The sequence below is a fragment of the Barbus barbus genome (assembly GCF_936440315.1).
Source record: "Barbus barbus genome assembly, chromosome: 26".
NCBI lineage: Eukaryota > Metazoa > Chordata > Actinopteri > Cypriniformes > Cyprinidae > Barbus > Barbus barbus.
In genome coordinates, this window is record NC_136754.1 from 4454629 (window position 1) to 4478488 (window position 23860).

At 36.2% G+C, this 23860-nt stretch overlaps 1 protein-coding gene across 50 annotated transcripts in view; it reads right to left on the reverse strand.

The window, feature by feature from the left end:
* Positions 1 to 117: 117 nt before the first annotated feature.
* The window catches only part of LOC306846223 (muscleblind-like protein 1), a 65066-nt gene continuing 41323 nt past the window's right edge, over positions 118 to 23860 (reverse strand). For 6 of the 50 annotated variants that reach the window (XM_079379401.1, XM_079379396.1, XM_079379398.1 and 3 more), the window contains 10 exons: positions 13776 to 13946; positions 13054 to 13305; positions 12286 to 12525; positions 9683 to 9836; positions 7437 to 7472; positions 6814 to 6867; positions 5419 to 5510; positions 4859 to 4903; positions 4187 to 4258; positions 118 to 3015 (listed from right to left, as the gene is read on the reverse strand). In XM_079379401.1, coding sequence (XP_079235527.1) covers positions 4202 to 4258; positions 4859 to 4903; positions 5419 to 5510; positions 6814 to 6867; positions 7437 to 7472; positions 9683 to 9836; positions 12286 to 12525; positions 13054 to 13305; positions 13776 to 13946 — 1101 coding nt within the window. In that variant the 3' untranslated portion in view covers positions 118 to 3015; positions 4187 to 4201. Of the gene's footprint in view, positions 3016 to 4186; positions 4259 to 4858; positions 4904 to 5418; positions 5511 to 6813; positions 6868 to 7436; positions 7473 to 9682; positions 9837 to 10668; positions 10723 to 12285; positions 12526 to 13053; positions 13306 to 13775; positions 13947 to 23860 lie in introns of all 50 variants that reach the window. The other 44 variants (XM_079379428.1, XM_079379423.1, XM_079379424.1 and 41 more) reach the window with 11 other exon arrangements.

A 23860-nucleotide genomic window follows, 5' to 3' on the forward strand; every position in this document is an offset into this window, starting at 1 on the left:
ATAGTGAAGGAAAGTGATGCTTTGGTTTAATAGCTCTTGTGCAGCAACCTCAAATGAGTAAAACGCTGACCTCAGCGGAGGATTTGACAGTTACATTCATTTTGTTTTGTTTTTGTGTGTGTGTGTGTGTGTGTGTGTGTGGTTGGTGTCCTTTTCCTGCTGAAGGCACGTTACCAAGTAACAAAGCAATTTTTCTGTTCTCGTGTGTTAAGTGGACGTCTTTTGCTAGCATCTAGAGTCGGTTTGAAGGCCTTTTTAATAACTGTACTGTTCTTACGGTTATACTCAGATGGATTATTGGTGAACGAGCCTCAATTCAGGCTCAGATATCGATCGAGATACTTGATTTACACTATGCTGTGGCAATGATAGTTACGGTACTGTGAGAAATTAACTTATCTACGTACTTATCTATTATGAGAATTTTACTCTAATTTTTCTTCATGCAGTTATGTCCATCATATGACAAATACTGTGTTTTTGAAGGTGTAGTATCTATTTGTTAACAAAACCAATTCCCCACAGTGGAAATCATGACGAGGCGGCGTGTACTGCCAATTTTTGAGACTCTCGGTATGTGTCGGTACTGTATGCAGGCAACGCGGAGCTTTATTTAGATTTTTTTTTTGAACGTGATGGGCGGAAATGATAATAAAAGAGCTGTGCCATATTTCTGCAAGCATCATTTGTTAGCTGGACTATTACTCTCTTAAATTATCCTAAGAAAATTTCTCATAGTTATAGAATCTTTTATTATTCAAAATAAGATCTCAAAATAATATACATGTTCCTTTTCTTTTCTTTATATTGACTATGTACAGAAGTGCAAAAAGTCAACCTTCGTCCCTTAAGTTATGGCTCTCTCTTTCGTTTGCAGCTAGAAGCCCGACCCTGTGACCTCCCTCCTTTTTAAATATTCAGAAATCTCTGGAGACAAGTTGCTGCTCATTTTGGCCTGACATTGAGGGATGTTTTTTTTTTTTTTTGGAAATATTACAAGACAATTTTTTTTTTTTTTAAATCTGAAATGCATACAGTAGAAAATAACTTCTTTTTTTCTCTAGCATGTAAAATTGATACTTTAACCAGCTAATGGTAGACGTGGTCTCGATTTGACACAAAATAAAGGGTTAAAATATGAACCTTACCATAGCTACAAATAAACTCTCTGTCATATTCACTCTTTTTTTAAGACAAGATAAAACATTTTGTTCAATAAATTCAAAACCAAAATCCTTGAAATTTCAAACATTCTACCATGAAAACTAACATGAAGAATTAAGAATACAACACTACTAGCTAAACATTATGAACTTAACATGATGTAAAAGAAAGTGACAGTAAGAAAAACAATATTTCATTTCCTACATTCTAAAATAGTTCTATGACAATATTGTCAAATACAAAACAAAAAAACTTTATATGCTAACAACACAATATATTTCTAACAAAGGCTTTGAAACAGAGTGAACGTTAAGTGTAACATGATTAATATACACGTAAATTAAAATAAGTGTGAAGAATAAAATCTCATCCGCTGAAATTTCCCATTTGTGATTGAGAGAATGTTTTTGTGGGTTCAAACACTGAAATATAAGGCTTTAGTGAGGAAACGGCAATGGCGTGCATCCTTTCAAGTCTGTGCACCTAAACCAGGCTGAAATCCAGACTCAAGTGAACTCGGATTCATTTCATCTTGAGTCTGGTTGTGACGCTAAAACCCTCGCGAGTAACTTGGGTACCTTGATGTGAACGTCTTGTCTCCTGGTTTACAAGCAGCCTTGTACGTAAAACGAAGCTATACAAATAATTCACCTTCCGTGATCGGTATACCCAGTCAAAACACATTTAAATAAAAAAATAAAAAGAGGAAAAAAGACTTTGGCACAACTTAATGTTAAAAACGTCTCCGTTCCTCTTTTACGTCATCCAGCGGTCGCGAAAACAACTCAAAATCAACACAGATGAGAACTGAAGACAAACCCTGACCCAACACTAACCTCAACTTTCCATGTACCTAGTCTTAAACTCACAATCTGTAACGAAATACTCAAGCAGTGCTTTTCCAGCAAGAATTTTTAGAGTCCTCGCACCGTTACGGCGAAGACTGGAACGCCGAATCGACGCTACCTTGACGTTCTCCTAACCACACTCTAACGTGACTCTCGATTACCTTCTAACGCCACATTCTCTCGATCAAGGCAATATAAAGAAACAGGGCATTAGGAACAAGGCAACCCTGTTCTCATAGGAGTCAAAAAGGCTTCATAGTGCCACAAGGCCTAATGGATGATCGACAAATAAAAATGGCACGTTTCATAAAAAACCCACACACTTGTGAAATTATGTATAAAAACAAGCGCTGTAAAAAACATTAATCTCTGGTAAACATAATAACACTGTTGATATAACACTCTCGATCGGTGTCTGGTATTCAGCCGGTGGTTATGGTACATAAATCTTGCAAGAATGTGCTTTTGAAAGGTCTCAGGTGATCTGTTTCTACCCCAAACATTCATCTGTCAATCTCGACTCTGCGCTTACAATCTAGTTTGACTAGAAGCCAGAACGAAAGATAGAGAAAACGACATACAGTGAATTATTTTGCTGGATGTTTTGTGCCATATCGATGTTTGATTCGCTTTTCAATTCAAGGTGCAACTTTGTAAACCTTCAGACACATTTCGAGGAAAGAAAATCAAGGTGTGAATCACAAAAAATATCTCTTGGTCTACTAACATGCCAAAACGGTGTCGAGCCAGACATGAAAATAATTTTTCCTACTAATCCGGCTTGAGAGTAAAAATGCCGTCCTGTCTGACATAATGATGTAGTTCACTCAAATTCTACACATCATGTGGAAGGATATTCAGTTTCACCCCAGTAAAACGCTACCATCTTGAATGACCAAATTCTAATCTTCATACTATATTTTATCCGCCGGTGATCTTGACGTTAAAAATTTGAATTTTGTTTGTTTGCCTTTTGTCCAGGGCAACAGCACATTCCTTTGATCTGTGGAAAAGTAGAAAAAGTGCATATTTAGAACACTTGAGAATAAGTATTAAAGTGAGGCCCCCTTTACACTAGTGCAACCATAGATATGTATAAGTAGATTCCCTATTATTTAGATGGCGGATGCATCGGTCGAATGAGGCATCTACCTTTACATATCTATGGGTACAACAATGAGCAGCAACGCCACTGTTTTCACAAGTCACCGTTTTGGTCCGTTTGCACTAAAATGCAACCCCGGATTTTGTCAAACTAAAACAGGGTCTGCAGTATTATCAAAAGTCTCCGTTTTCGACCTGTAAAATGCCGGAGTGGTGTAAACGATAGGCGTAACCGTAGCAAAAGTTATGCGTTTTAAAACGAAAACGCACTAGTGTAAACGGGGCCTGAGAGTTCAACCAAATGTGACAATTCTGTCATTATTTAGAATGTTGAAACATTCTCTTCCATACAGTGACATTGGCATTGTCAATGGCATACTGTTATACTATGGGCTGAGGTATGTAAGAGCAGGAATAAAAGAAGATATTTTGGAGAATGTTGGGAACCAAAACCAAACGGTTGACTGTAGCCATTGACTTCCATAGTTATCTTTTCTGTACTGTGGAAGTCCATGGCTACCGTCAATTGTTTGATGATTACCATTACTTTTGTGTTTAACAGAACTCATAAAGGTTTGGAACTTGAGGGTGAGTAAAAGATGACCGTTCATTTTTTGGTGTACTATCGCTTTAACTAAGCTGTGTAAATATGCATTAAGTGTTCTGAAGCCATATAATAGTTTTTTGTGATGAACAGGCTGAAACTTGCACAATAGGTGCCATAGTTTACTTATTGGTGCATGACACACATGGCCAAGTCTGAATTTTTGGACAGTTCTTTTCCATGCAGTGACAGTTACTGTCATCTTCAAAAAAATAAAATTCTAAAAAGCTATCATAAAAGCGGTCCATATGTTTCCACAGGTTTCTGTTTTGGAGCTTGACTTTTCAGAATTTTGCCTTTGTTCTTTTGAAAAAACAACCACACATGGGTTTGGAATGACATGAGAGCAAATAATGGGCAAAATTGGGTGAGGTTTTGCTTTAAATCAAACAATTATATTTAAATGTCTCAGACAGGTAGGGCACAAATCCAGCAGGTTCTGGAAATTAAAAAAAAAGTCACTTACTGTTGTGGACTGGAACTACATCTGCGTCAAGTACTTGTGACTAGTCAGATGCTCTGCAGATATTATTGGAATCTGAAGATGAACAGAGAGAAAATGCATGAAACAAGATTCGTTATGACCTTTATTTTTACAAAAATCATTTCAAAGACTAAAATATTCTCCCTCACCCTCAAGCCCTCCCCATGACCGTTAAGAAGAGAATGAGTCAAACACAACACAAATTAAGAAATGCCATTCAAGAAAACGATGAACCATTGCTCATTAGTATGAATCTTTCTCAAGTGAGGCAGGGAGAGGTCAGTGGATTCCCATGCACATTCCATTTTTCCAACTTGTTGACCTTCACTTTTTATTTCAATAACTGAAGGTATTCGAAAAGCTGCTTTATAGTCTTTACTAACATCTTATGTTTCAAACCATGAAGAACCTCTGCCATTTAAAAAAAAGAATTGTATAACTTAGAACAGACTATTCTGTCATTGCGGCCTGTAACGCTGGTTTGTATTGACTACAAAGACATGTGAGCAAAATGTAAACCGATGGATATCCTTTTTGTTTCTTGATCAGCAAAACAACAAAGTGAAGCGGGGGAAAAAGTGAAATAATTTATCCTTCACAGCCGGCAAAGATGTGCCTGAAGCAAAAGACTAAGAAAAACTACCTCATACATACCAATTGCATGTATTCGTTGGTAGTCAGCTTTGATAGAGAAGAGTCCTCAAAATAAAAAAAGGACAAAAAAAACAATATTACAATGCTATTTATAAGTGTCAAATAGAACAAGAAATGCTACTGTAACGGTGCTTTAATAGAAATGTCTAATTCCTTCAATTACACCATTTTCACAGCGCTCAGGCAATTTCAGACTCATTTCTAGTGCATTTTGTGCATAAAACCTGTACAGAAGATAGTTCAAATAACTCAATTTACTTATCCATAGCTCTGTCTTTAATAGTGCATTCTCTTGTTTTTCGCAGTCAATGTATGCAGTGAGAAAATTACAGGTCAAATAAACATTTTCATTGTGAATCTGTTGTTTGAAGTACCACAAAACGTGTATGACTTATCAAAAACCTGTGTAGGCCAACAAGGGGGAGAGATCACTTTAAAAGGACCCCCGGCACTCAGACACATCCATCAGACAGAAAGAGAAAGGTAGAGAGAGTGTGTATATGTGTGTGAGAGAGAGAAAGATAGATAGAGAGAGAGAGAAAAGGCCATAAAGAGCAAACCTGATTGGCTGATGCAGATGCGAAGGGAACACTTGTGGCAGATGTGGTTGCTGCGGACACAGCGGCCGGGGAAGCGCCGTGCATCATGGGAACTTTTCAGAGGGAAAATGGTATAAGCACACATACAGGGAGTGTGGCCAACAGGTGCACAAACATGATGAGTGAGTGGACACAGAGGGGTATGGAAAGAAAAGTGAGCATCGAAGGTGATATCAGCAAACGGCAAACCAAAAGTGGTGGCAAGAGAGATTGTTCTAAAGAAGACATAAGGGCAGGTAAAGTGTCATATGAGCAACACATCAAGAGCTACAAGGAAAAGGAAACAAAGGCATGGCATCTCATAAACTTTGCATTTAGGTTTCAGCTTCCATGTACTACTTTAACATTTAAGCCTTCTCGTATTTTCTGTTACTCGAACATCATGCTCAACACTGATTATCTGAGCCACAAACAACTGCAGTGAAAAACAGTATCAACTACAAAGTATTCAATTCAGTGAGGAGATAAAGGGATAGTTCACCCAAAAATGGAAATATTCACCTTCAGGTTATTCCAAAATTAAATATTATATATTATGATATTATACTATGTGTAAAGTTATACTATTGCATATATATATATATATATATATAACATTTCTATAATGCATATACAGTCATTTTTATTCTATAATATTTATATTATAAATTATACAATACTCTACTGTTATACTATATTTATAAAATTAGACTAATTATACTATATAATATTTATATCATTATAATAAATATGATTAAAAATGGATCAATATTTAATATTATATAATAGTTATTATTATTGTTGTTATATAACTTATTATATAAGATCAAATAGTATATATATATATATATATATATATATATATAAATAATATTAATACATTTTAGGTTATTCTTTAAAAAAAACACTCAAATTTCATTCTCTATTCCGCATTTTAAGATGACTCCAAATTCCTCCTTTTGTTTTCTTCATGAGTAAATTACAGAATTTTCATTTTTAGGTGAAATATCTCTTTAAAAAGCCACCAAAACCCACAAAACAATACACAAAATGCTATAATTACAACTCACAGTGAAATAAACCATATTTGTTTGTATTTAAAGTCAACATGAAAACAAAATTTAATAATATTCAATAATCTAATTTTGCATGTTAAAGGTGCAATAGGTGATTGTCTTCAAAAACATTTTTTGTTATGCTTGTTGAAAGTCTCTTCACATCCCGATAGCAATTATTAAGTTAAGTGGTATAAATGTATTTATATGTAAATATATTCTGTGGAAGGTGTAGGACCAAGAAATGCTCGTCCAATCAAAACGTTCGTTCCGAGCATTTTTATTGACTTTCCTACATATGTCAACATATGTATTTGCATACCTCTGTGCACCCTGTTCGCGCAGACAGGATACGTCATCAGCGCGTTCACGTACGCTGTGCAGACAGAGAGAGAATGGCAGGCAAACATCAACAACCTGAGCTTCCTTCCTGGTATTGTAGTACTTTTACTAACTGTACTGTAGTTTTCTCACTGGTTAATGACACGTTTTATGTAATCTCTGGTCTACTGAACTGTTCATGCATTCAGGGGGCGTGCCTTTGGACGGCGATTTGCAGGGAGGGTGTGACGTTCGCTTTCAGCGCTATCAGGCTAAAGTTAGCATTTTTAAAAATCTCCTACTGCACCTTTAATGCAAAGATTACTTTTCGGCTGCCTCCTCCAACTTGCCAACTTTCATGTGCCTAAAAGCCACTTTTCACAATCCAATGCAATTCCTGCTGAATCAAATCAAGTTCTTCCTCTACATATCTTCTCGGAAGTATGCCATATTACTGAAGTAAACTGCGCTGCAGATGCCGTTTCATGTTGACTTTAACTTCAAATCACAGATGCTTCATAAGTGAAGCACCCACAGAGATGCCTACTTATCAATGCCAGTTTGTCGGCCATGTGGATTTTGAGGGTGTGAGAACAACTAAGAGGAGGAAGTCTAGAAACCTACCCATGCTCGCTGCAGGGGTCATGCACAATATTGAGCCTGCCCATCATGCATTGCAACAGGAAGTGGATTGGAAAGGGAGAAGAATCACAACAGCCCATCACAAGGTTGGTTAGAGTGAAGAAATCATAATTAAAGGAAGACAATAATCATTACAGTGATACAGCATGATGTCAATAAGAGACTGATTAGTTGATAAAACCATGAACTCAGGAAGGGAGCACATGTATTTGTGAGCTCACAGAAACTTGTGTATGTGTGACAGTCACTATATCATATGTTAGGGTTATTGGCAAATGTATTTTGCAGTGAAAGCCATGAGCTCAACTACAGGTAGGCTATGTTCCAGAGTATAATTGTGATACAATGATGAGGTGATACAGAGAAACTGAAAGATAGCCCCATTTCTTATTGCTTAGTTTACTGTGCATATATTACAAGGTTCCCACACCTTGGACCAAAATGGATTTCTATGCGTTTTCCAGACGTTTGAGATGACTGGATATAGATTTTTTGAATTCATTTTAATGTAGTGACTACCTGAACCAGGTATAAACAACACTGCATCCCAGTAGTTTCATGGAACCAGATAAAAAAATAAAAATAACTATATATCTATCATTTGTAGTTACACCATACTACACTAAAGGGCTTTTCACACTTGCAATTGTTAACCCTGGGCCATCCTAAACCCCGGATAAACGGAATCCTGGGTTATCTGTAATCACAACACTATACTGGAGTTAACGGCTAATCCTGGGTATTCATTAACAGACGTTTCACACAGTACATTCCTAAACCCCGGGTTAACCTTCTTATTTGCATATTTGTGGTGTCACTGTCGCTGACTGCACGAACAGCAGGCAACCTGTTTACATGGCATTCCGCATCTTGCCAGTGATAGGCTGTCTGTTGCCAAGCGTCCAGCAGCAACAAGCAAACACTGCTCCATTTCACACTGAACAAACTAACTCCGGAGCAGAGTTCCATAACCCCGGGTAAAAAGCGGTGCAAACACCGGTGTGAAACGTTTCTTAACCCGGGGTTAAAAGCGGTGTTTAGAACGACGATAACCCGGAGTTAAGCGCAGTGTGAAAAGCCCTAATAAGTTATATAATAGGGATGTAACGATTAACCACAAGCCGGTTGAAAATCGATTCAAATCGGTTGAGATGCCAAACAAATCGCGATACAATTGGAGTAGGAGTTTACATGAATGTACTGATTGTCTTTAGAAACGTTTACGTGGTATTTTCGTTTTCATCTTGCCTCTGAACGATGCAAATTAAAGCAGCAGTGTTCATAAGTGCAGCTTTGCTTTGTTTACAGCGGTAACCCAGGAAACACTATATCATTGCAGTTCATAGCGCCACCTGCTGGCAGAGAGTGAATCTGTGTCTCATTCAACTCGTCTGCTGTTTCGTTCAGATATGTTTTACGTAGTATAGTTTCACAAAACTAAAGTCAGACCAGAGGCGTCATGCCCATTCAAAGTGATTTTTGAGACGCAGATTTGTGAGATTTTGAATGCAGCTTCCAAAAGAAAAAAATAGCCGAATAATATTTTAATAATGTTTTGAATAAAAAGGAAACCACGTGACAACCCCCCCCGCCCCCTCAAAAATAATGAGTGCATGACGCCCCTGAGTCAGACCATTCTGTTTTTGCTTCAGATTTCTAAATTATACAGTCTAATTACATCTAATTTAGATTAAAAACTGCTCATGATGCATCTTTGTTTGGATGATGATTTAAATGCACAGATAAAGCCTTAGTTTGTTTATATGAGGATGTTTATTTTATTTGTGTAACTTGCTTATTTGATTTGGGGTTTGTTTTAAAATTTGTATTTAGTTTTGTTATATTTCAATTTCACAAAGAAACGTGCAGCAACAGCCTAATAAAAGGACACCTTCTCATTTACTGTATGTCTTCAATCTCATTTTGTAAAATTGTGAGAAAATCGAATCGTGAAATCAAAGAATCGAATCGTGAGTTGAGTGAATCGTTACATCCCTAATATATACTACATACTTACATAAATATAATATATTTTCTGATTGTATATTACTTAACAAAAAGCAACCTACTCTCTGTTACTATTTAACGAACAATTTTTTTTTTTTGGTATGGCTGTGGGAACCCTGTCTCTTTAAAACAAAGTTATCCCATGTCTTTGTGCATCCCTTATGGTTCAGAAAGGTCAAAGGTGAGATCAAGGAGTGATCAGGGTTGACGAGAAGCCCTACCTGACGGAATAAAGGCAGCTTGCTGCTGAAACTGCATGTTGGCCAAAGCCTGCTGGTACTGGAGCATGCCAGTACTGAACATGCTCGCGGCACCGTTGGCTTTATCAAGCGCGGGTCGCTTTGGTAAAGGTTGCATGACACTGTGAGGAATTCCCTGCTCCGATAAGACCACAGGGAAGGGGTGGGGGGACGTGTAGAAGAGAGTAAAGACAGGAAAGGAACAAGAAAAAGACAGAATTATCATCAGAGGGCAAAACATCACAGGGCTCGATTCTGACAAACAAGCAAGCAAGCGGCAGCTAATACATGTCTACGGCACAAGCAAAAGCCAAAGAGCCAGTTCCTCTTGCTATAATAAAATTAGCACTGAGCATCTGTGATTTACATTATTAGTTTAACATCAGGAGAGTATTAATTCATTAACATTACAACATCCATACTGCTAACTCAATGCAAATGAAGCAAGCGTAGCACTACTCAAATGTATTGCAGACAAAAGTGACGAAAAAAACTCATTTAAAAAGAAAAAAAAAGAAAAAGGGAAAATAAACTGCACTGCTCACTCCATGATAAGTGTGAGAAAGAGACTAGATATTTTCTTTAATGGTGGAGCTTTAGTATTCTTCTGCTGCTATCCCTCCCATAGACACATGCACTACACAGAGATACTAAACATGCATACTGAACATAAACATAGAGAAGCCATGTCACTAGAGTTTAGAACATCTGGCCCTGTCCTCACGCCCTGGAATAACACACGTGTGATGATCTGATTGCGGCAGACGGGCATATCTGGTTTCTCGTTACACATCTGCTCAATATGCTCGCCGCAGTCAGTTGATCACACGACATGGTAACACAGAACACAACAGAGGCATTAAATAAACAGATAACAAAAGGACTATGCTTGCAAATTATCTTTCTTCTGTTGTTAAGACACTACAATAAAGCAACATGCCAAGCAAAAAGGTGAAAGGTCATAGTACCAGGTCAAAGGTGGCTTCGAGGGGTCGCTTCAGTGATTTGACAGCCGACTGAGTCTTAATTAGCAGGCAGCGAGCACATGATGGCAATGGGCCAATGGGGTTCAAGCGCATTAACATAAACAGCAAGCAGAGGTGCATCATGGGGGCAGCAGTGCATTTTGGGTAGGTGAGAAAAAAACAAATAAAAACAAATCATTGGAATGCAGTATACAGGGGGATATCAGGACTAAGGCATGCAGAAATACAGTCCATTCTGTTTTAGAGAACTCTGTACTGAGATTCAATTAACAAGTACATCAATTATGGTAACATTGACAGTAAACATACTTGTAATACGTCAACAGTGGATAACATTGCGCTGGATTGCAAACATACATTTAATGTGGAGAAATGTTACATAAAAATAACTAGGCCCTCTGCTCGATGAAATTACATATTTGTGCAGTATAAATGGGAATGGCAATGACGTGTAGGTATATAATATCTTATACAGAACTCTATAAGAAACATTGTTAAAAACTCTTGAAACTTTTTTCAGAAACCTGAGATCAAATATATACCAAGAAAGTGTTAATTTTACACTATTTCTACACAATGTTTCAATTTTTTTATTTTTATAAATGCTTATTTAAAGATTCCTTTTTTCAAATTAAAACAATTTTTAAAAGAATAGTTCATTCAAAAATGTAAGTTTGCTTAAAATATACTTAAGGCCATCCAAAATGGAGATGAGTTTGTTTTTTCATCAGATCAGATTTGGAGAAATTTTGCATTACGACACTCCCCAATGGATCATCTGCAGTGAATGGGTGCCGTCAGAATGTACAGTCCCAACAGCTGATAAAAACTTCACAATAATCCACAATATGACTCCAGTCCAGCAATTATTGTCTTAAGAAGTAAAAGCTGTGTGTTTGTAAGATACAAATCCATGATTAAGGATGTTTTATTCTAAACCATCACTTCTGGCCAAAATAGCTGTCTATAAACCAGAATAATGCTTCCTCAAGGGAAAAAGTCCATCACCTTTTGTTCTCTCACATCAAAACAGCCTTTTATGATTGTTTTTGCTTGTAAACTGTGCTTGATCTGTGCATACTTCTCTCTTGATTCAGACAAGATGACATTTTCATTAGAAAAAGCAATATTATGGATAGACGACTCGGTTTGAAGATAAAATGTCTTAATGAGGTTTTTTTTTTCTTTCTTACAAACGTGCAACTTTTCACTTCAGAAGTTGTGAATTGATGGACTGGAGTGGTGTGGATTATTGTGATGTTTTTTTCAGCCGTTTGGACTCTCATTCTGACGGCACCCATGCATTCACTGCAGAGGATCCATTGGTGAGCAAGTGATGTAATGCTGTATTTCTCCAAATCTGTTCTGATGAAGAAACAAACGCATCCATATTTTGGATGGCCTGAGGATGAGTAAATGATAATTTTTGGGAGAACAATTCCTTTAAACGCATGGTTTAAAATGGCACAGAAAGGTAAATGTTAACCCGAGATCACATATATACCATCTAAGAAAGTGTTAATTCTACAAACAGTATGATGCATGAGAACAGTATTACATGACTTTGTGTGTGTGATGTGCAGTAGAGGACGTGCTCACCATGGCAGCGGCGGCCGTGGCCTGATTGACCTGATGCTGGGCCGCTTTGATCTTGGCCTGCAGGTGTGAAGGAGGGTGGAAGTATTTGCACTTGTCTCTGGAGCAGCGGCCCTTTATGTAATCCATACACACCGTCACTGTGTTATCACTGGGGTCGATCATTGTGCTGTCGGCAGGGTGGGCAAACCTGCAGTCCGTCTCTCCACGAGAGCAGTTGCCACGCTGGTATTCACGACACACCTGAAAATACACACAGCTGTAATGCATCATTTGGCATACTGAGAGACTTGTGCACTAATTAGCCAAGGTTTCATTAATGAAGGAACCCTGTAATCTTTCATTTAATTATGTTCAGAATGGAAACAAAGTAGCATGCAGTAGTGTGCATAATATGTTAACTTCGGGTATGGATGGATGCAGAAATGTGAAGGGTGCAACCAAAGCACAGTGTGCAGAATACCATAGCCCACAATGCAATGCAAAAAATTTTTTTTTTAATTTTTTTTATCTAATTTCCTTGATTTAATATTTTAACAGTTAAGGCATTTTTTCACAGTTTTGTAGCACTTTCTCAGATGGCGAGATGTGTTTTTCCATCCAGTGGTCAGCAGAGGGCAGCAGCCCCTTTACTTTTTACTATAAGTATAGCTGTAACTTACTTACATGCACACAAAGATTTAGATTTAAATGTGTATATGTGTGAAAGAGATAGAGATAGATATTGGCAGTGTGTCATGATGTCATCATGGCTCTCTGGTGACCTCATACCTCCAGTCGGTCTGTTCTGAGGAGTTTCTGGGCGGCCGCCGCTGAAGCAGCAGCAGCTGCGGCGTTGGCAGCGGACGGCACGGATGCCACATTAGGATTGCCTGCCATCAGCATAGATGCGCTGGGCAGCATCTCTGCGGGCATCATCCCAGGAGACACTGGGCCCAGGTACGGATTAAACGCAGCTGCGGCGGCTGCTGCAGCAGCTGCATTGGCGTTGCTTGCAAGGCTTGGCGAGACCGAAAACATAGGCTGAAACAGACCGAAAATAACAATAAATGAAACTGATGTAGTGAGACTGCTATAAATCGACTTTCTGTTTCTGTGACTTATGCAAATAATATAGTCAAGGCTCAGAAAATAAGCACTGTTATTTGACAATTATCCACACTTGCAAAAAGTACCGTGGCAGCACATGATTTAGTGTTAATTATTATTATTATAATTTTTCTATGTTTTTAATAAGTGCATGGTCACAGTAGTTAATTCTTTATAGCATTAATACATATGAATATAACTACTTTTTGGGGCCATTGTGTGTATGTATATATATATATATATATATATATATATATATATATCATAATAAAAACCTAATTTAGTATGTAATAATAAAAGTGGCAAAGCATAAATAAACTTTAACATTAGACTAACATTTAGAGAAAATGCTTATGTATAGAAATGGCCTGATCTCTCTTGAGGTCATAAGAACGGAGCCTCACCATTGGCTGAAACTGACTTCCTGGCATGATGGCATTGGCTAGATGCATCTGCTGGGCGAGCATTGCCATGTTCTTCTGCTGGATCAGATTGTTACGGCCATTAATCTCCAGCTGCGTCTTCAGGTGAGGAGGAGGGTGCAGGTACTTACAGTTCTCTCTGGAACAACGACCCTGAGAATAATAGAGAGAGGAAGAACGTGAGGAGAAGAAAAGAAAGGGGAAATATATATATTAAACCTCATGTTTGATTGTGATTTTACTGTTTTTATGTTAGATTCATACATGTAAAAAATAATAGTAATTTAATCCAAGTAAATTAGTCATTTGTGATTTACTAAAACACACACAATTACCAGAAAACATCACAATTAAAAAAAAAAAAAAAAAAAATATATATATATATACAGTATATATACTGTATATATATATATATATATATATATATATATATATACTGTATATATATATATATATATAAATAATTATTATTATTTCTTTTTTTAAATAAAAACAAATATATTGTCATCATTTTATCACCCTTGTGATTTGTTAATTATTATATATTTTATATATGTATATACAGTATATGTATACTAATTTTTTTAGGCAGAATGTTTTTAGTCATCAGGCTGAATAACATGAGGGTGAGTAAATGATGTAAGAATATTAATTCTGTGGGTGAACAAACCATTTAACCTCTTATTAACCTAGATTCCTCAAATATGTTTATATCATTTCATCATATCACTTTCATTTCAGTTTAACTTGATGCACTAAAATAAATAAAACTAAAACTGAAAAAAAAAACTATATAGACATATTAAGAAAAACAAAACAAAAGTACATATTAAGAACAAAAAAAACAGAGTACTAAAACTTAAATGAACTAATTAAATTTAAAATATAAAATTTAAAACAAATTCAAAATATAAAAATAAACTAGAATGGTATCTAAATGATGGTAAAATGACTTGTATAATATTGAAGTTTTATCCCTGTTTTACAGCAAAGTAGACATGCACTTTTCACAAATCTGCAAAACACACTGTATAAAGTATAGTAACAGATTAAAATAAACACCTAGTATGGGTGTATGCTAATCATACAATGTTTGCATTTGAAAATGAACTGCATTAAGACTGAATAGTAAATGGCATGCAACTGGCATCTCCAGTTCTGGTTCATTCTCTCTGTTTAACAGCAGATAGAGGGAACACCCACGTTCTCATTCCAGCTGACAGTATTGAGTGCATGGGAAAGCCCTCTGCCCTAATGCATCTGACCACAACCCCGCAGCTGCTTTCAGCCCATGTGTGATCGGACCTGACAGGCTGTCACTCAATCGATTAGCTGAGTATCGATTAACGAGTCACATCAGTGCGAGAGAAATTCATCTGACGAGTTTATGGATCTACAGTAACCCGTGTGACCCCCCCCCCCCCCCCCCCCACATGCACTCGGATGATGAGTGTCTTTATCTGGGCTGCGTAGGCGAGCATGTCAGGACAGTGGCCTTTCCAACGCAGCGGGTCATTAACCTGCTCTCATCTGACGCCTGTCGTCATGTCTGTCTGCTGCGACCAAAATAAGCCTTTTTGCCAATTTCTGTGGTTAAATGTTCAATTATCTCTGCAACCAGCACTTTAGGAGAGTGTTATGCAGTTGTGATGGAGTTGGATGGCTATACAGGGCTAAAATGTTTCTGGAAAGTGAATCGACTTCTCTCCTAAACTCAAAATGCCAAAAAATGCTTTTATGCAAAGCATTTACAATTGCTAGAAGAGAATGCAGTTAACTGGAACTAGGTTTGCATAAACAAAAAAAACAAACACAAAACTACTTGCAACAAAGTATGCATCTACATTTATAACTCCAATAATATATATTGTATATAATAATATATTTATAAAAAATTATCAATTTTAGTTACATTCTATGAATTAAATTATATTATTAAATTATTTTATACTATTAAAATAATATTCTATTTGTGGCATCCAATAATACAGCACAGTTTTTTTTTTTTGTTTTTTTTTTTACAGGAGGTAAAAAACCTGTTTTAATTTTAATTATATAATAATAGTTTAAATAATAATTAAAAGTTCTTAATACAGCATTTTTATTTATTCTTGCAAAATGACTGTAAAACAGTGTTTTTGTATTAAATTAATAAAAGAGATTTTATCATGTTTTTTATCAAGTCTCTTTGCTCACCAAGGCTACATTTATTTGATAAAAAATACAGTAATATTGTGACGTATAACTGAAATTTAATATGACTGTTTTCTACTTTGATATTTAAAAAAAAAAAAAAAACGTAATTTATTCCTGTCATGCAAAGATGAATTTTCATCAGCCATTACTTGAGTCTTCAGTGTCACACGATCCTTCAGAAATCATTCTAATAGGCTAATTTGCTGTGCTGCTTAATATTTTTGTAGAAATCATGATCCTTTTTTTTCAGGATTCTTTGATGAATAGAAATTCGTTTATCTGAAATAGAAATTTTTTGTAACATTACAAATGTCTTGTCACTTTTGATCAACTGTGTGTCCTTGCTGAATAAACATATTAGCCAAATTTCTCACAAAACACACACACACACAGACCCCAACCCATAAATAGACAATATAAATGTGTAGCACTTTTACTCCCATTTCAGCTAAACCAAGTCCATGATAAGTGTGGGAACTGTTAGACAAACACTATGAGCGAGAGGTCAGGTCAGTCAATTCCAGGGGAAAATAGCAGGGAGTCAGATGTCCCTCAGCAGTATCACACACACAAACACAGCCCTAAACGTTATACCCTCTCTGGGTTTGTCTTCCTCCACTACCATAAGCTGACAGGCATCATCAACTCAACCTGGTCACTTATGATGTAAAAAGTGAAGATCTCCACCAGCTGCAAATACTATTAATGAAGTTCCCCCAACACAAATAAACTAGGATCTTATCTATTACAAGTCTTGATTTGACTAAACACCTGTCCAACAATCACATTTACACAACACATTAGCAGTTTGGTAACATATGCATTCCAAAATAACATGCCGGAGCATTAAGATGATTATTTTTAGTCTAATACAAACACTGGTCAGTGATACACCACAGAGACAGAGGCTAAAGCAGATAGCAGAACCTTCTGGAAGTGTGACGTAAGTTTGCGCTCCTATCTATGCAGCATGTAGAAAATAAATAAAACACAGACATACTCGGCTGTGAGCCGGCCAATCAAAGAGTGTCTGGCTGGTATTCTGTGAGCTGAAGCTTCTACCATCTGTTTAAGTCATTAGTGAAGCTGGCCTCTGAGAAGATGAAGACTCTGTCAAAACCCTCTGTCTTTAGTTCCTTCTGCATCTCTGCAAACTTGATTCATGCAAGTGTCTCACACTCAAAAATATAGTTTCTAATTCAATAGGCCCTTGCTAAATATCTTCAAATGTTACTACCTTAGCAACTGTTGCTGTTATTTATTTATTTATTTTTTCAAATGCATAATTCTCATTTTACAGACAATTTTAAAATATGGTAAACAAGTTTTAATTACAATTATAGCATTCAACTTGTTTTAATTCTAAAACATCAAATTAAAATGCTGTGCAATATTTAAAAAAAATATAAAAAACATTATGCAATATATTTCATTTTAACTCGCAACTATTATTATAATAATTCATTATAATTATTCATTTTGGATAATTATTATAATGAATTATTATAATGAATTATTATAATAATTATCCAAAATGGTTTTATATTACTTATGTAATAATGGTTTTATTTAATTATTACAATTTGTTTTTCACACATTTAGACAATGATCAACTAATCAACAGTTAAAAATGCTATAAAAATGCTTTATTATGATTTTATTTAATACATAATTTAATAATGTTGTATTTAATCATTAATCACCCCTTTAGATAATGATCCACTAATTAACTTTATCAGCTTGTTAAAATATTATAAAATGGTTTATTTTTATTATTCTTATATTTAACAAATAATTTAGTAATGCTTGTAATTATTGCAATTTTTTTAAAACACATTTAGACAATGACCCATTAATCAGCATCACCAGCTTGTTAACAAATATTATAAAATACTTTATTATTATTATTTTGTGCGTGTATATATTATAGTATCACACATGAAGTCACTGACACTTAATATTTGTCAGCACAGTCAAACCTTTGAAGTAAGTCAGATACAAAAGTGAATGTGTGCAATGAAAATGATCTGTGTGTTTTATGCGGGTCTGTGCATGTTGAAGGGTGTGTGGGTGAGAACGTTCTGTGAAAGGTGTAACACGGCCCTACTGAGAATGTGCGAGAGATATTAGTACTGTACGTTCACTGACCTGCCGAGAGGAAGAGGAAAAGAGGAGGCAGGAGGGGAAAGAATGAGGAGAGAATCAAGTCGAAGGATAAAAGAAAGACGTGTTTATGGGAGGTGACTGCACATGTCAGGGCAAGCGGAGTCGAGTTACGCTCACCCCATCTAACCCCACTCACCCCATCCCTAACTTTCTGCAATACAGCAGCATCGGGGCTCAGGTCACATGACACACACATGTAAGGACAAGATTCATTTAACTAAAGAGCCATTCAGTGGGAGAAAATGTTAGATCTAGAGTAGTGAGATCTGGAGCTCTTAACCAAACCTTAACTATTACTATTTCACAAAGATGTACTATTTTATCCTTTATCTGTCATGTTGTACTTCCCTGTTGCTGACCAGGTTTACATTTCACTGCAACTTGCATTTTGTATATAACTGTGTGTGTAACAAATACAAATCTTGAGTTATGAATTGCATTTAACCCCTAATTATACACTGTAAAAAAAGAAAAGTTGAGCCGACTTTAAATTTGAAGGCAACCAGCTTCAGCAGATTTTTGCCTTTTCTCAGCTTGTTGTTTTAAGTTTATACAACAAAAAGTTGAGAATCTCCTACAAAAATAAGTTGAGATTTATTAAGCTGCTGACTGGACTGAGCCATACAGAATTTTGTTACAACGATCCAATATAATTAGCTTTTTTTTATATGTCCAATTATTCTGGCCTTGCTTGATATATACAAAAAGAAAGAAAGAAAAAAAGAACATGATAAAAATCCACTATAAAACTACATTTCCAATTTCGAGTGAATATAGCTCTGTCTGGCAAGTTCATGAAGCACCTGTCATAAGCGCTAATATTCCTTTTCATGTTTTTTTTGCATGTGCTCTTTGTAGTTTTTTTATCACTGAGGTGAAAAACCTCCAGTTGCGCATGGCAGGAAACGCATTTGAAACATGATCCTCAGTCAGAGTGCACTACAGACAGCCCTGTCAGTGAAATCAGAGAGAAAGCCATTCCTGATCGTCACTCGGCCTCCTGACAGCTGATGGGGAGAGAGAGAGAGAGAGAGAGAGAGAGAGGATGCAGTCTTTCCAGCACTGCTATGGCAGGACGTTTAGGTCACTGCTTGCATATGGCCACATATAAGCACTGAGCCAAAAAACAGAGGGTATGTTTCAATCACCTCAGGTGCGGTTTCTATGCATATGCATACATTTACAGAAACACCATTAACACACATATAGTGAAAAAGAAAGTATTTAGCACACATATAAAAAGTGCAGCTGAATGCATATCAATCAACTGTCAGACAAATGTATGTTATTATTAGATATTTCACAGGAACTTCTTATCAAAATGTTGTGAATTATACTTTCATGCAGACACACTGAAATCGACTTGGCAACTGTCAGTCTCAGTCAAATTTTCTTGCACCAAAATTGATTTAGTTTTACGTGACTCTCTCTAACCCTTTGAATTAAACAAGCAACAAGAAGTGTCCTCTCATCTTTGTAAATTGGCAGACGTTCCCTTTTACAGCTGGACTAAAATTCCGGAAAAAAAAGTCTCAACTCAGCCCATCTCAAGTTACAAAAGGTTTAGCTGACTGTACAAGGATAGGAGAGAATTTTAGTCTAAAGGCCTCCTTTAAACCCCTCGTATATCACCAGTCTATAATCTATATCACCATATTAAATCAGCTTAGTTTTTAGTTGTTAATTATAACAGGATTACTTTAGTTATTTTGTGTTGCATCGTTCACTTGCACAGTAAACAAGATACACTTCTGTTTTATAGCTGAATGTCCAAAATGTACCAATATTCTGAAGCATCACTGACATGGATAAAATTCCTAGCACAGATTAAATGTGTGAGTGTGTGATTTTAAGGGGATGGAGGAAGGTCTCATCCTTGTGTATAGTGTCAGCCGCTGCTGTCCCGCAGCAACAGAGTCCCTTTGTACTTGCACTGACTTACAGTTTACTGGCGGACATGTTTTACAATGTGTGTGTGTGTGTTTGTGTGTGTAAGTGCTCAATAGTGATCTAACTATTGTCCCCTCATTCTCTGCCTGTATATTACTAAAATAAGTCCTACTCTTCATTTTCACCAATGAAGTGAATTCATTCTTATGGAAGCCCATTTCCTCCACATAAGCAAAATAAATCATGCTTTGGTAAATCATAATGTTGACAGAATTTTGAAAAGGTCAAAATGATGACATAAAAGATTGAAACTATGAGATAAAAGTCAATTATGTGATAAAAATCTCAAAATTGATATCTTTATCTTTCTTTATTTCAACTTTTTATGTCAAAATGTTGAGTTTTATCTCACAATTGATGTAGCATCTTATAATTTCGCTTTGTCATTTCTTGTCAATTGCAACTTTTGGTCATAACAGTTTTTTGTTATGATTTTTGTCTTATAATTTCAATTTTGCATGTCTTTTTAGCTCATAATAGACTTAATATCTAACAATCTTGTTTTGTCATTTATCTCATAATTTCAATTTTTTTGTCATAATTTTGACTTTCAATCTCACAATTATGAACAAATGTCATAATTTAGACTTTTTATGTATCGTAAATTATGACTAAATTATGCAATTTTGTCTATATCTCATCACTGACTTAGTATCTCATAATCTTTACTTGTATCCTGATTTCAAGTATTTGAAACTTTATAATTATGATTTACCAAAGCATGATTTTTTTTTATTATTTGGTTGAATTGAGCTTACATTCATTGTTTTTGTTTAGTGCTATTATTATTGCTCATACTTAGACCCTTACTATTACATCTTAAGGATATAAATGATATCTCAAATCAAGCGCCTTGTGCTACTGCTTTGCATTTGTACCATCTCACCATGGCAACCACACAGCAACACACAGCAACACCTTAGCAACACTCTAGCATCAAGATAGCAAGTTTTACACCACATTTCTTAGAGAAGTGTAGCTCTCTTTTTCTGTGCAATGTTCAGCTATTGTTTCATCTATGATTACGGTTTTGTGGTTGACGGGGAAAGAAAGAGAGTCAGATCTTGGCCAGGTGTCATGTTGGCTGTCGCTGTCTCTGCCAACTCTTTTCTCATTAACAGTTTCTTTGCCTCTTTATTTTTTCTCGCTGCACACCCCCCTCTGGCATTGCCAAGGTTCTCACAGTGCACGTTTGTTGTCGTTGTCTCACACCTGTCAAGATTTCCTTACACATTTCTAATGCGACCACACGCCTGGCTCATCCGGAGCGAAAGGTCACGGAGCTGTCTGCAGTAATTAATGTCATTAGGATATGTGTACTTCCACTCACAAATGTTTGTTTGTCTATCATGGTGGGGGACTTTTTCCACTGACTTCTATTGAGACACTAAAATTTTCTATCCTTAAACCTAAAACAGGTTTGTGGGAGGGTTTCACACAAAAGCATTTTTACACTTTCAGTCAGACATGAAGATTGTTGGCTGGCCAACATGTAGGCTATAACTGGCATACACATAGACTGTATGATTACCTTATCAGCGTGAGATTACGTGGATCTCAGTAACAGGATTAACAGTGTTCACAGTGGCTTTAGGGCGCTACAGCCGATTAGCAGCAATGTGAGCTGTCCAGTGTGACACAGGATTAGGATTATAATCCCGGGATTACCCGTATAGTCTCCATGGGTTTATCCGACCCTCCCTCCTTTACCCTCAAAGTCGGGGTGATCTCTTTCAGGTCCTGTGCAGGGCTCTCCCACAGATACTCATCTGATAACTTCTCAAATTCAGCTGTGTTCTGCACACTAAACACTTTTTATAGTTATTATTATTAGAGATGGAACATAAAAGGTATAAATAGATACAAAGTAAAAATACAAAGTACAAAATAAAATAAAATGCATACACACACACACACACACACACACACTACTGGTCAAATAAGCATATTAAAATAATTTCTGAATCATCATGTGACGCTTAAGAACGTAGTAATTGTTGCTGAAAATTCATCTTTACATCACAGGAATAAATAACATTTTAAAATATATTAAAATAGAAAACTTATTTTAAACTGTAATAATATTTTACAATATTCACAGTATTTTTGATCAATTAGCAGCCTTGGTGGGCACAAAAACATTTAAAAATCTGATTTAAAAAAAAAAAATCTACTGTATATATGTGCACAGTATATAGAATTTACACTACATGGAATATTATATATCTCACAATTAAGTGTTCTAAATTTTCTATTTCCAGAGATATAAATGGAATGGAAGTAAATTTCAATTTTACTCATTATTTGATCAGACCACCAAAAGTTAACTGATTTTTACCCAAATTTGGACTAAAAATTTATTTCCGATCTGATATATTTTTATCCACCCACTGGATAAAATTTGCAACAAAGTGAGGTCATAGTGACAATCATATTAACGTTTATAATGTTTATTGTTGCATACCGCATACAATTTCACATGCTATTTTAATATTATGTCATATAAACAGATATTAGACTGCTAAGTATGCAGTAAACAGTATTGCGTTTCAATCATAGCTCCTATGAGACAACGTACAGTCCCATGGTCCTTACCGCAAAATAAACTACCACAGAGATCCTGTTTCACTCCGAAGGGGTTTATTTTGGGATAATGACCAGCTGACTATATATTATCCTGTGTCCTCTTAGTAAATAAACAAATGAGATATTGATTTGAAATGATTTTATACAGCCATATGATACGAGAGATGTAAAACTAGCAAAAAATCACTCAAATATAACGTTTAACAGACATACAGAAACATTTACTGCAGACTGCAACGACTGACCAATCAAAATCAAGAGTTGTATGATCAGTAGCTATATTCACTTTTACAGGTGTATATTATCAGATTCATAAACATTTCAAAAACAGACTTCTTTCCTCTCTCTTTCATCATTATTCCAGGGCTTTGATAATTGAATTCAGTGTGTTTTCAATCCTTTTTCATAAATACACATCAGAATGAGCTGGGCTTAGATGGAGGGCTCTGTTGCTAGGATACCATGACCACGACAGACACAAGGTTTTTGCAAACAGTCTGCGGAGGGCAAGTCACGTCTGTACCATCGCTTATGAGAACACAACCTCAGAAATGTCTGTAATTATATGCATTTCACCTATAATGCGATACCTCACAAACACAAAATACACATAAAATGCTCACAAACATAATTTTTTTGTCTGCTAATGTGATATGGTGTGTGTTGCGCTCACTGCGCTAATGAATAATGCATTTCGGTGACCCCTCCATCTTAAAGATTGATGTGTCGAGGTTGATGATGCATTTCCTGTCAGTGAGAGCTTTGATGACTCAGCCCTTTCAGCTGTACAGGAAGTGCAGGGTCCACTCCCAGAAGTTGACTAGAAGCTAAGTCACCCAGAGATGAAATCGCTCTCTCACAGCGACACACAGGCCTGGACGACCAGCACACACACACACACACACACACACATACTGAAGTAGGTCAGGGTCAGGCCGTTCCTGATAAGCGGTCTATCTAACTCTTTCAGGGTCCAATTTGGGTTTAAAACTCATATGCATTTCCACCAGTGGGCGTGACTCCCAGAATGCATTGCAGTTGAGTAAACTAAGTAATGCACTAGTGTGTGCTATAGTACTTTTTAGTGTAAATATTTTAATAATACAAAAAAGAAAAGAATACAAATGAGTGAGAGAAAGGGAGGGAGCAAGAATTAGATGATTTTGTTA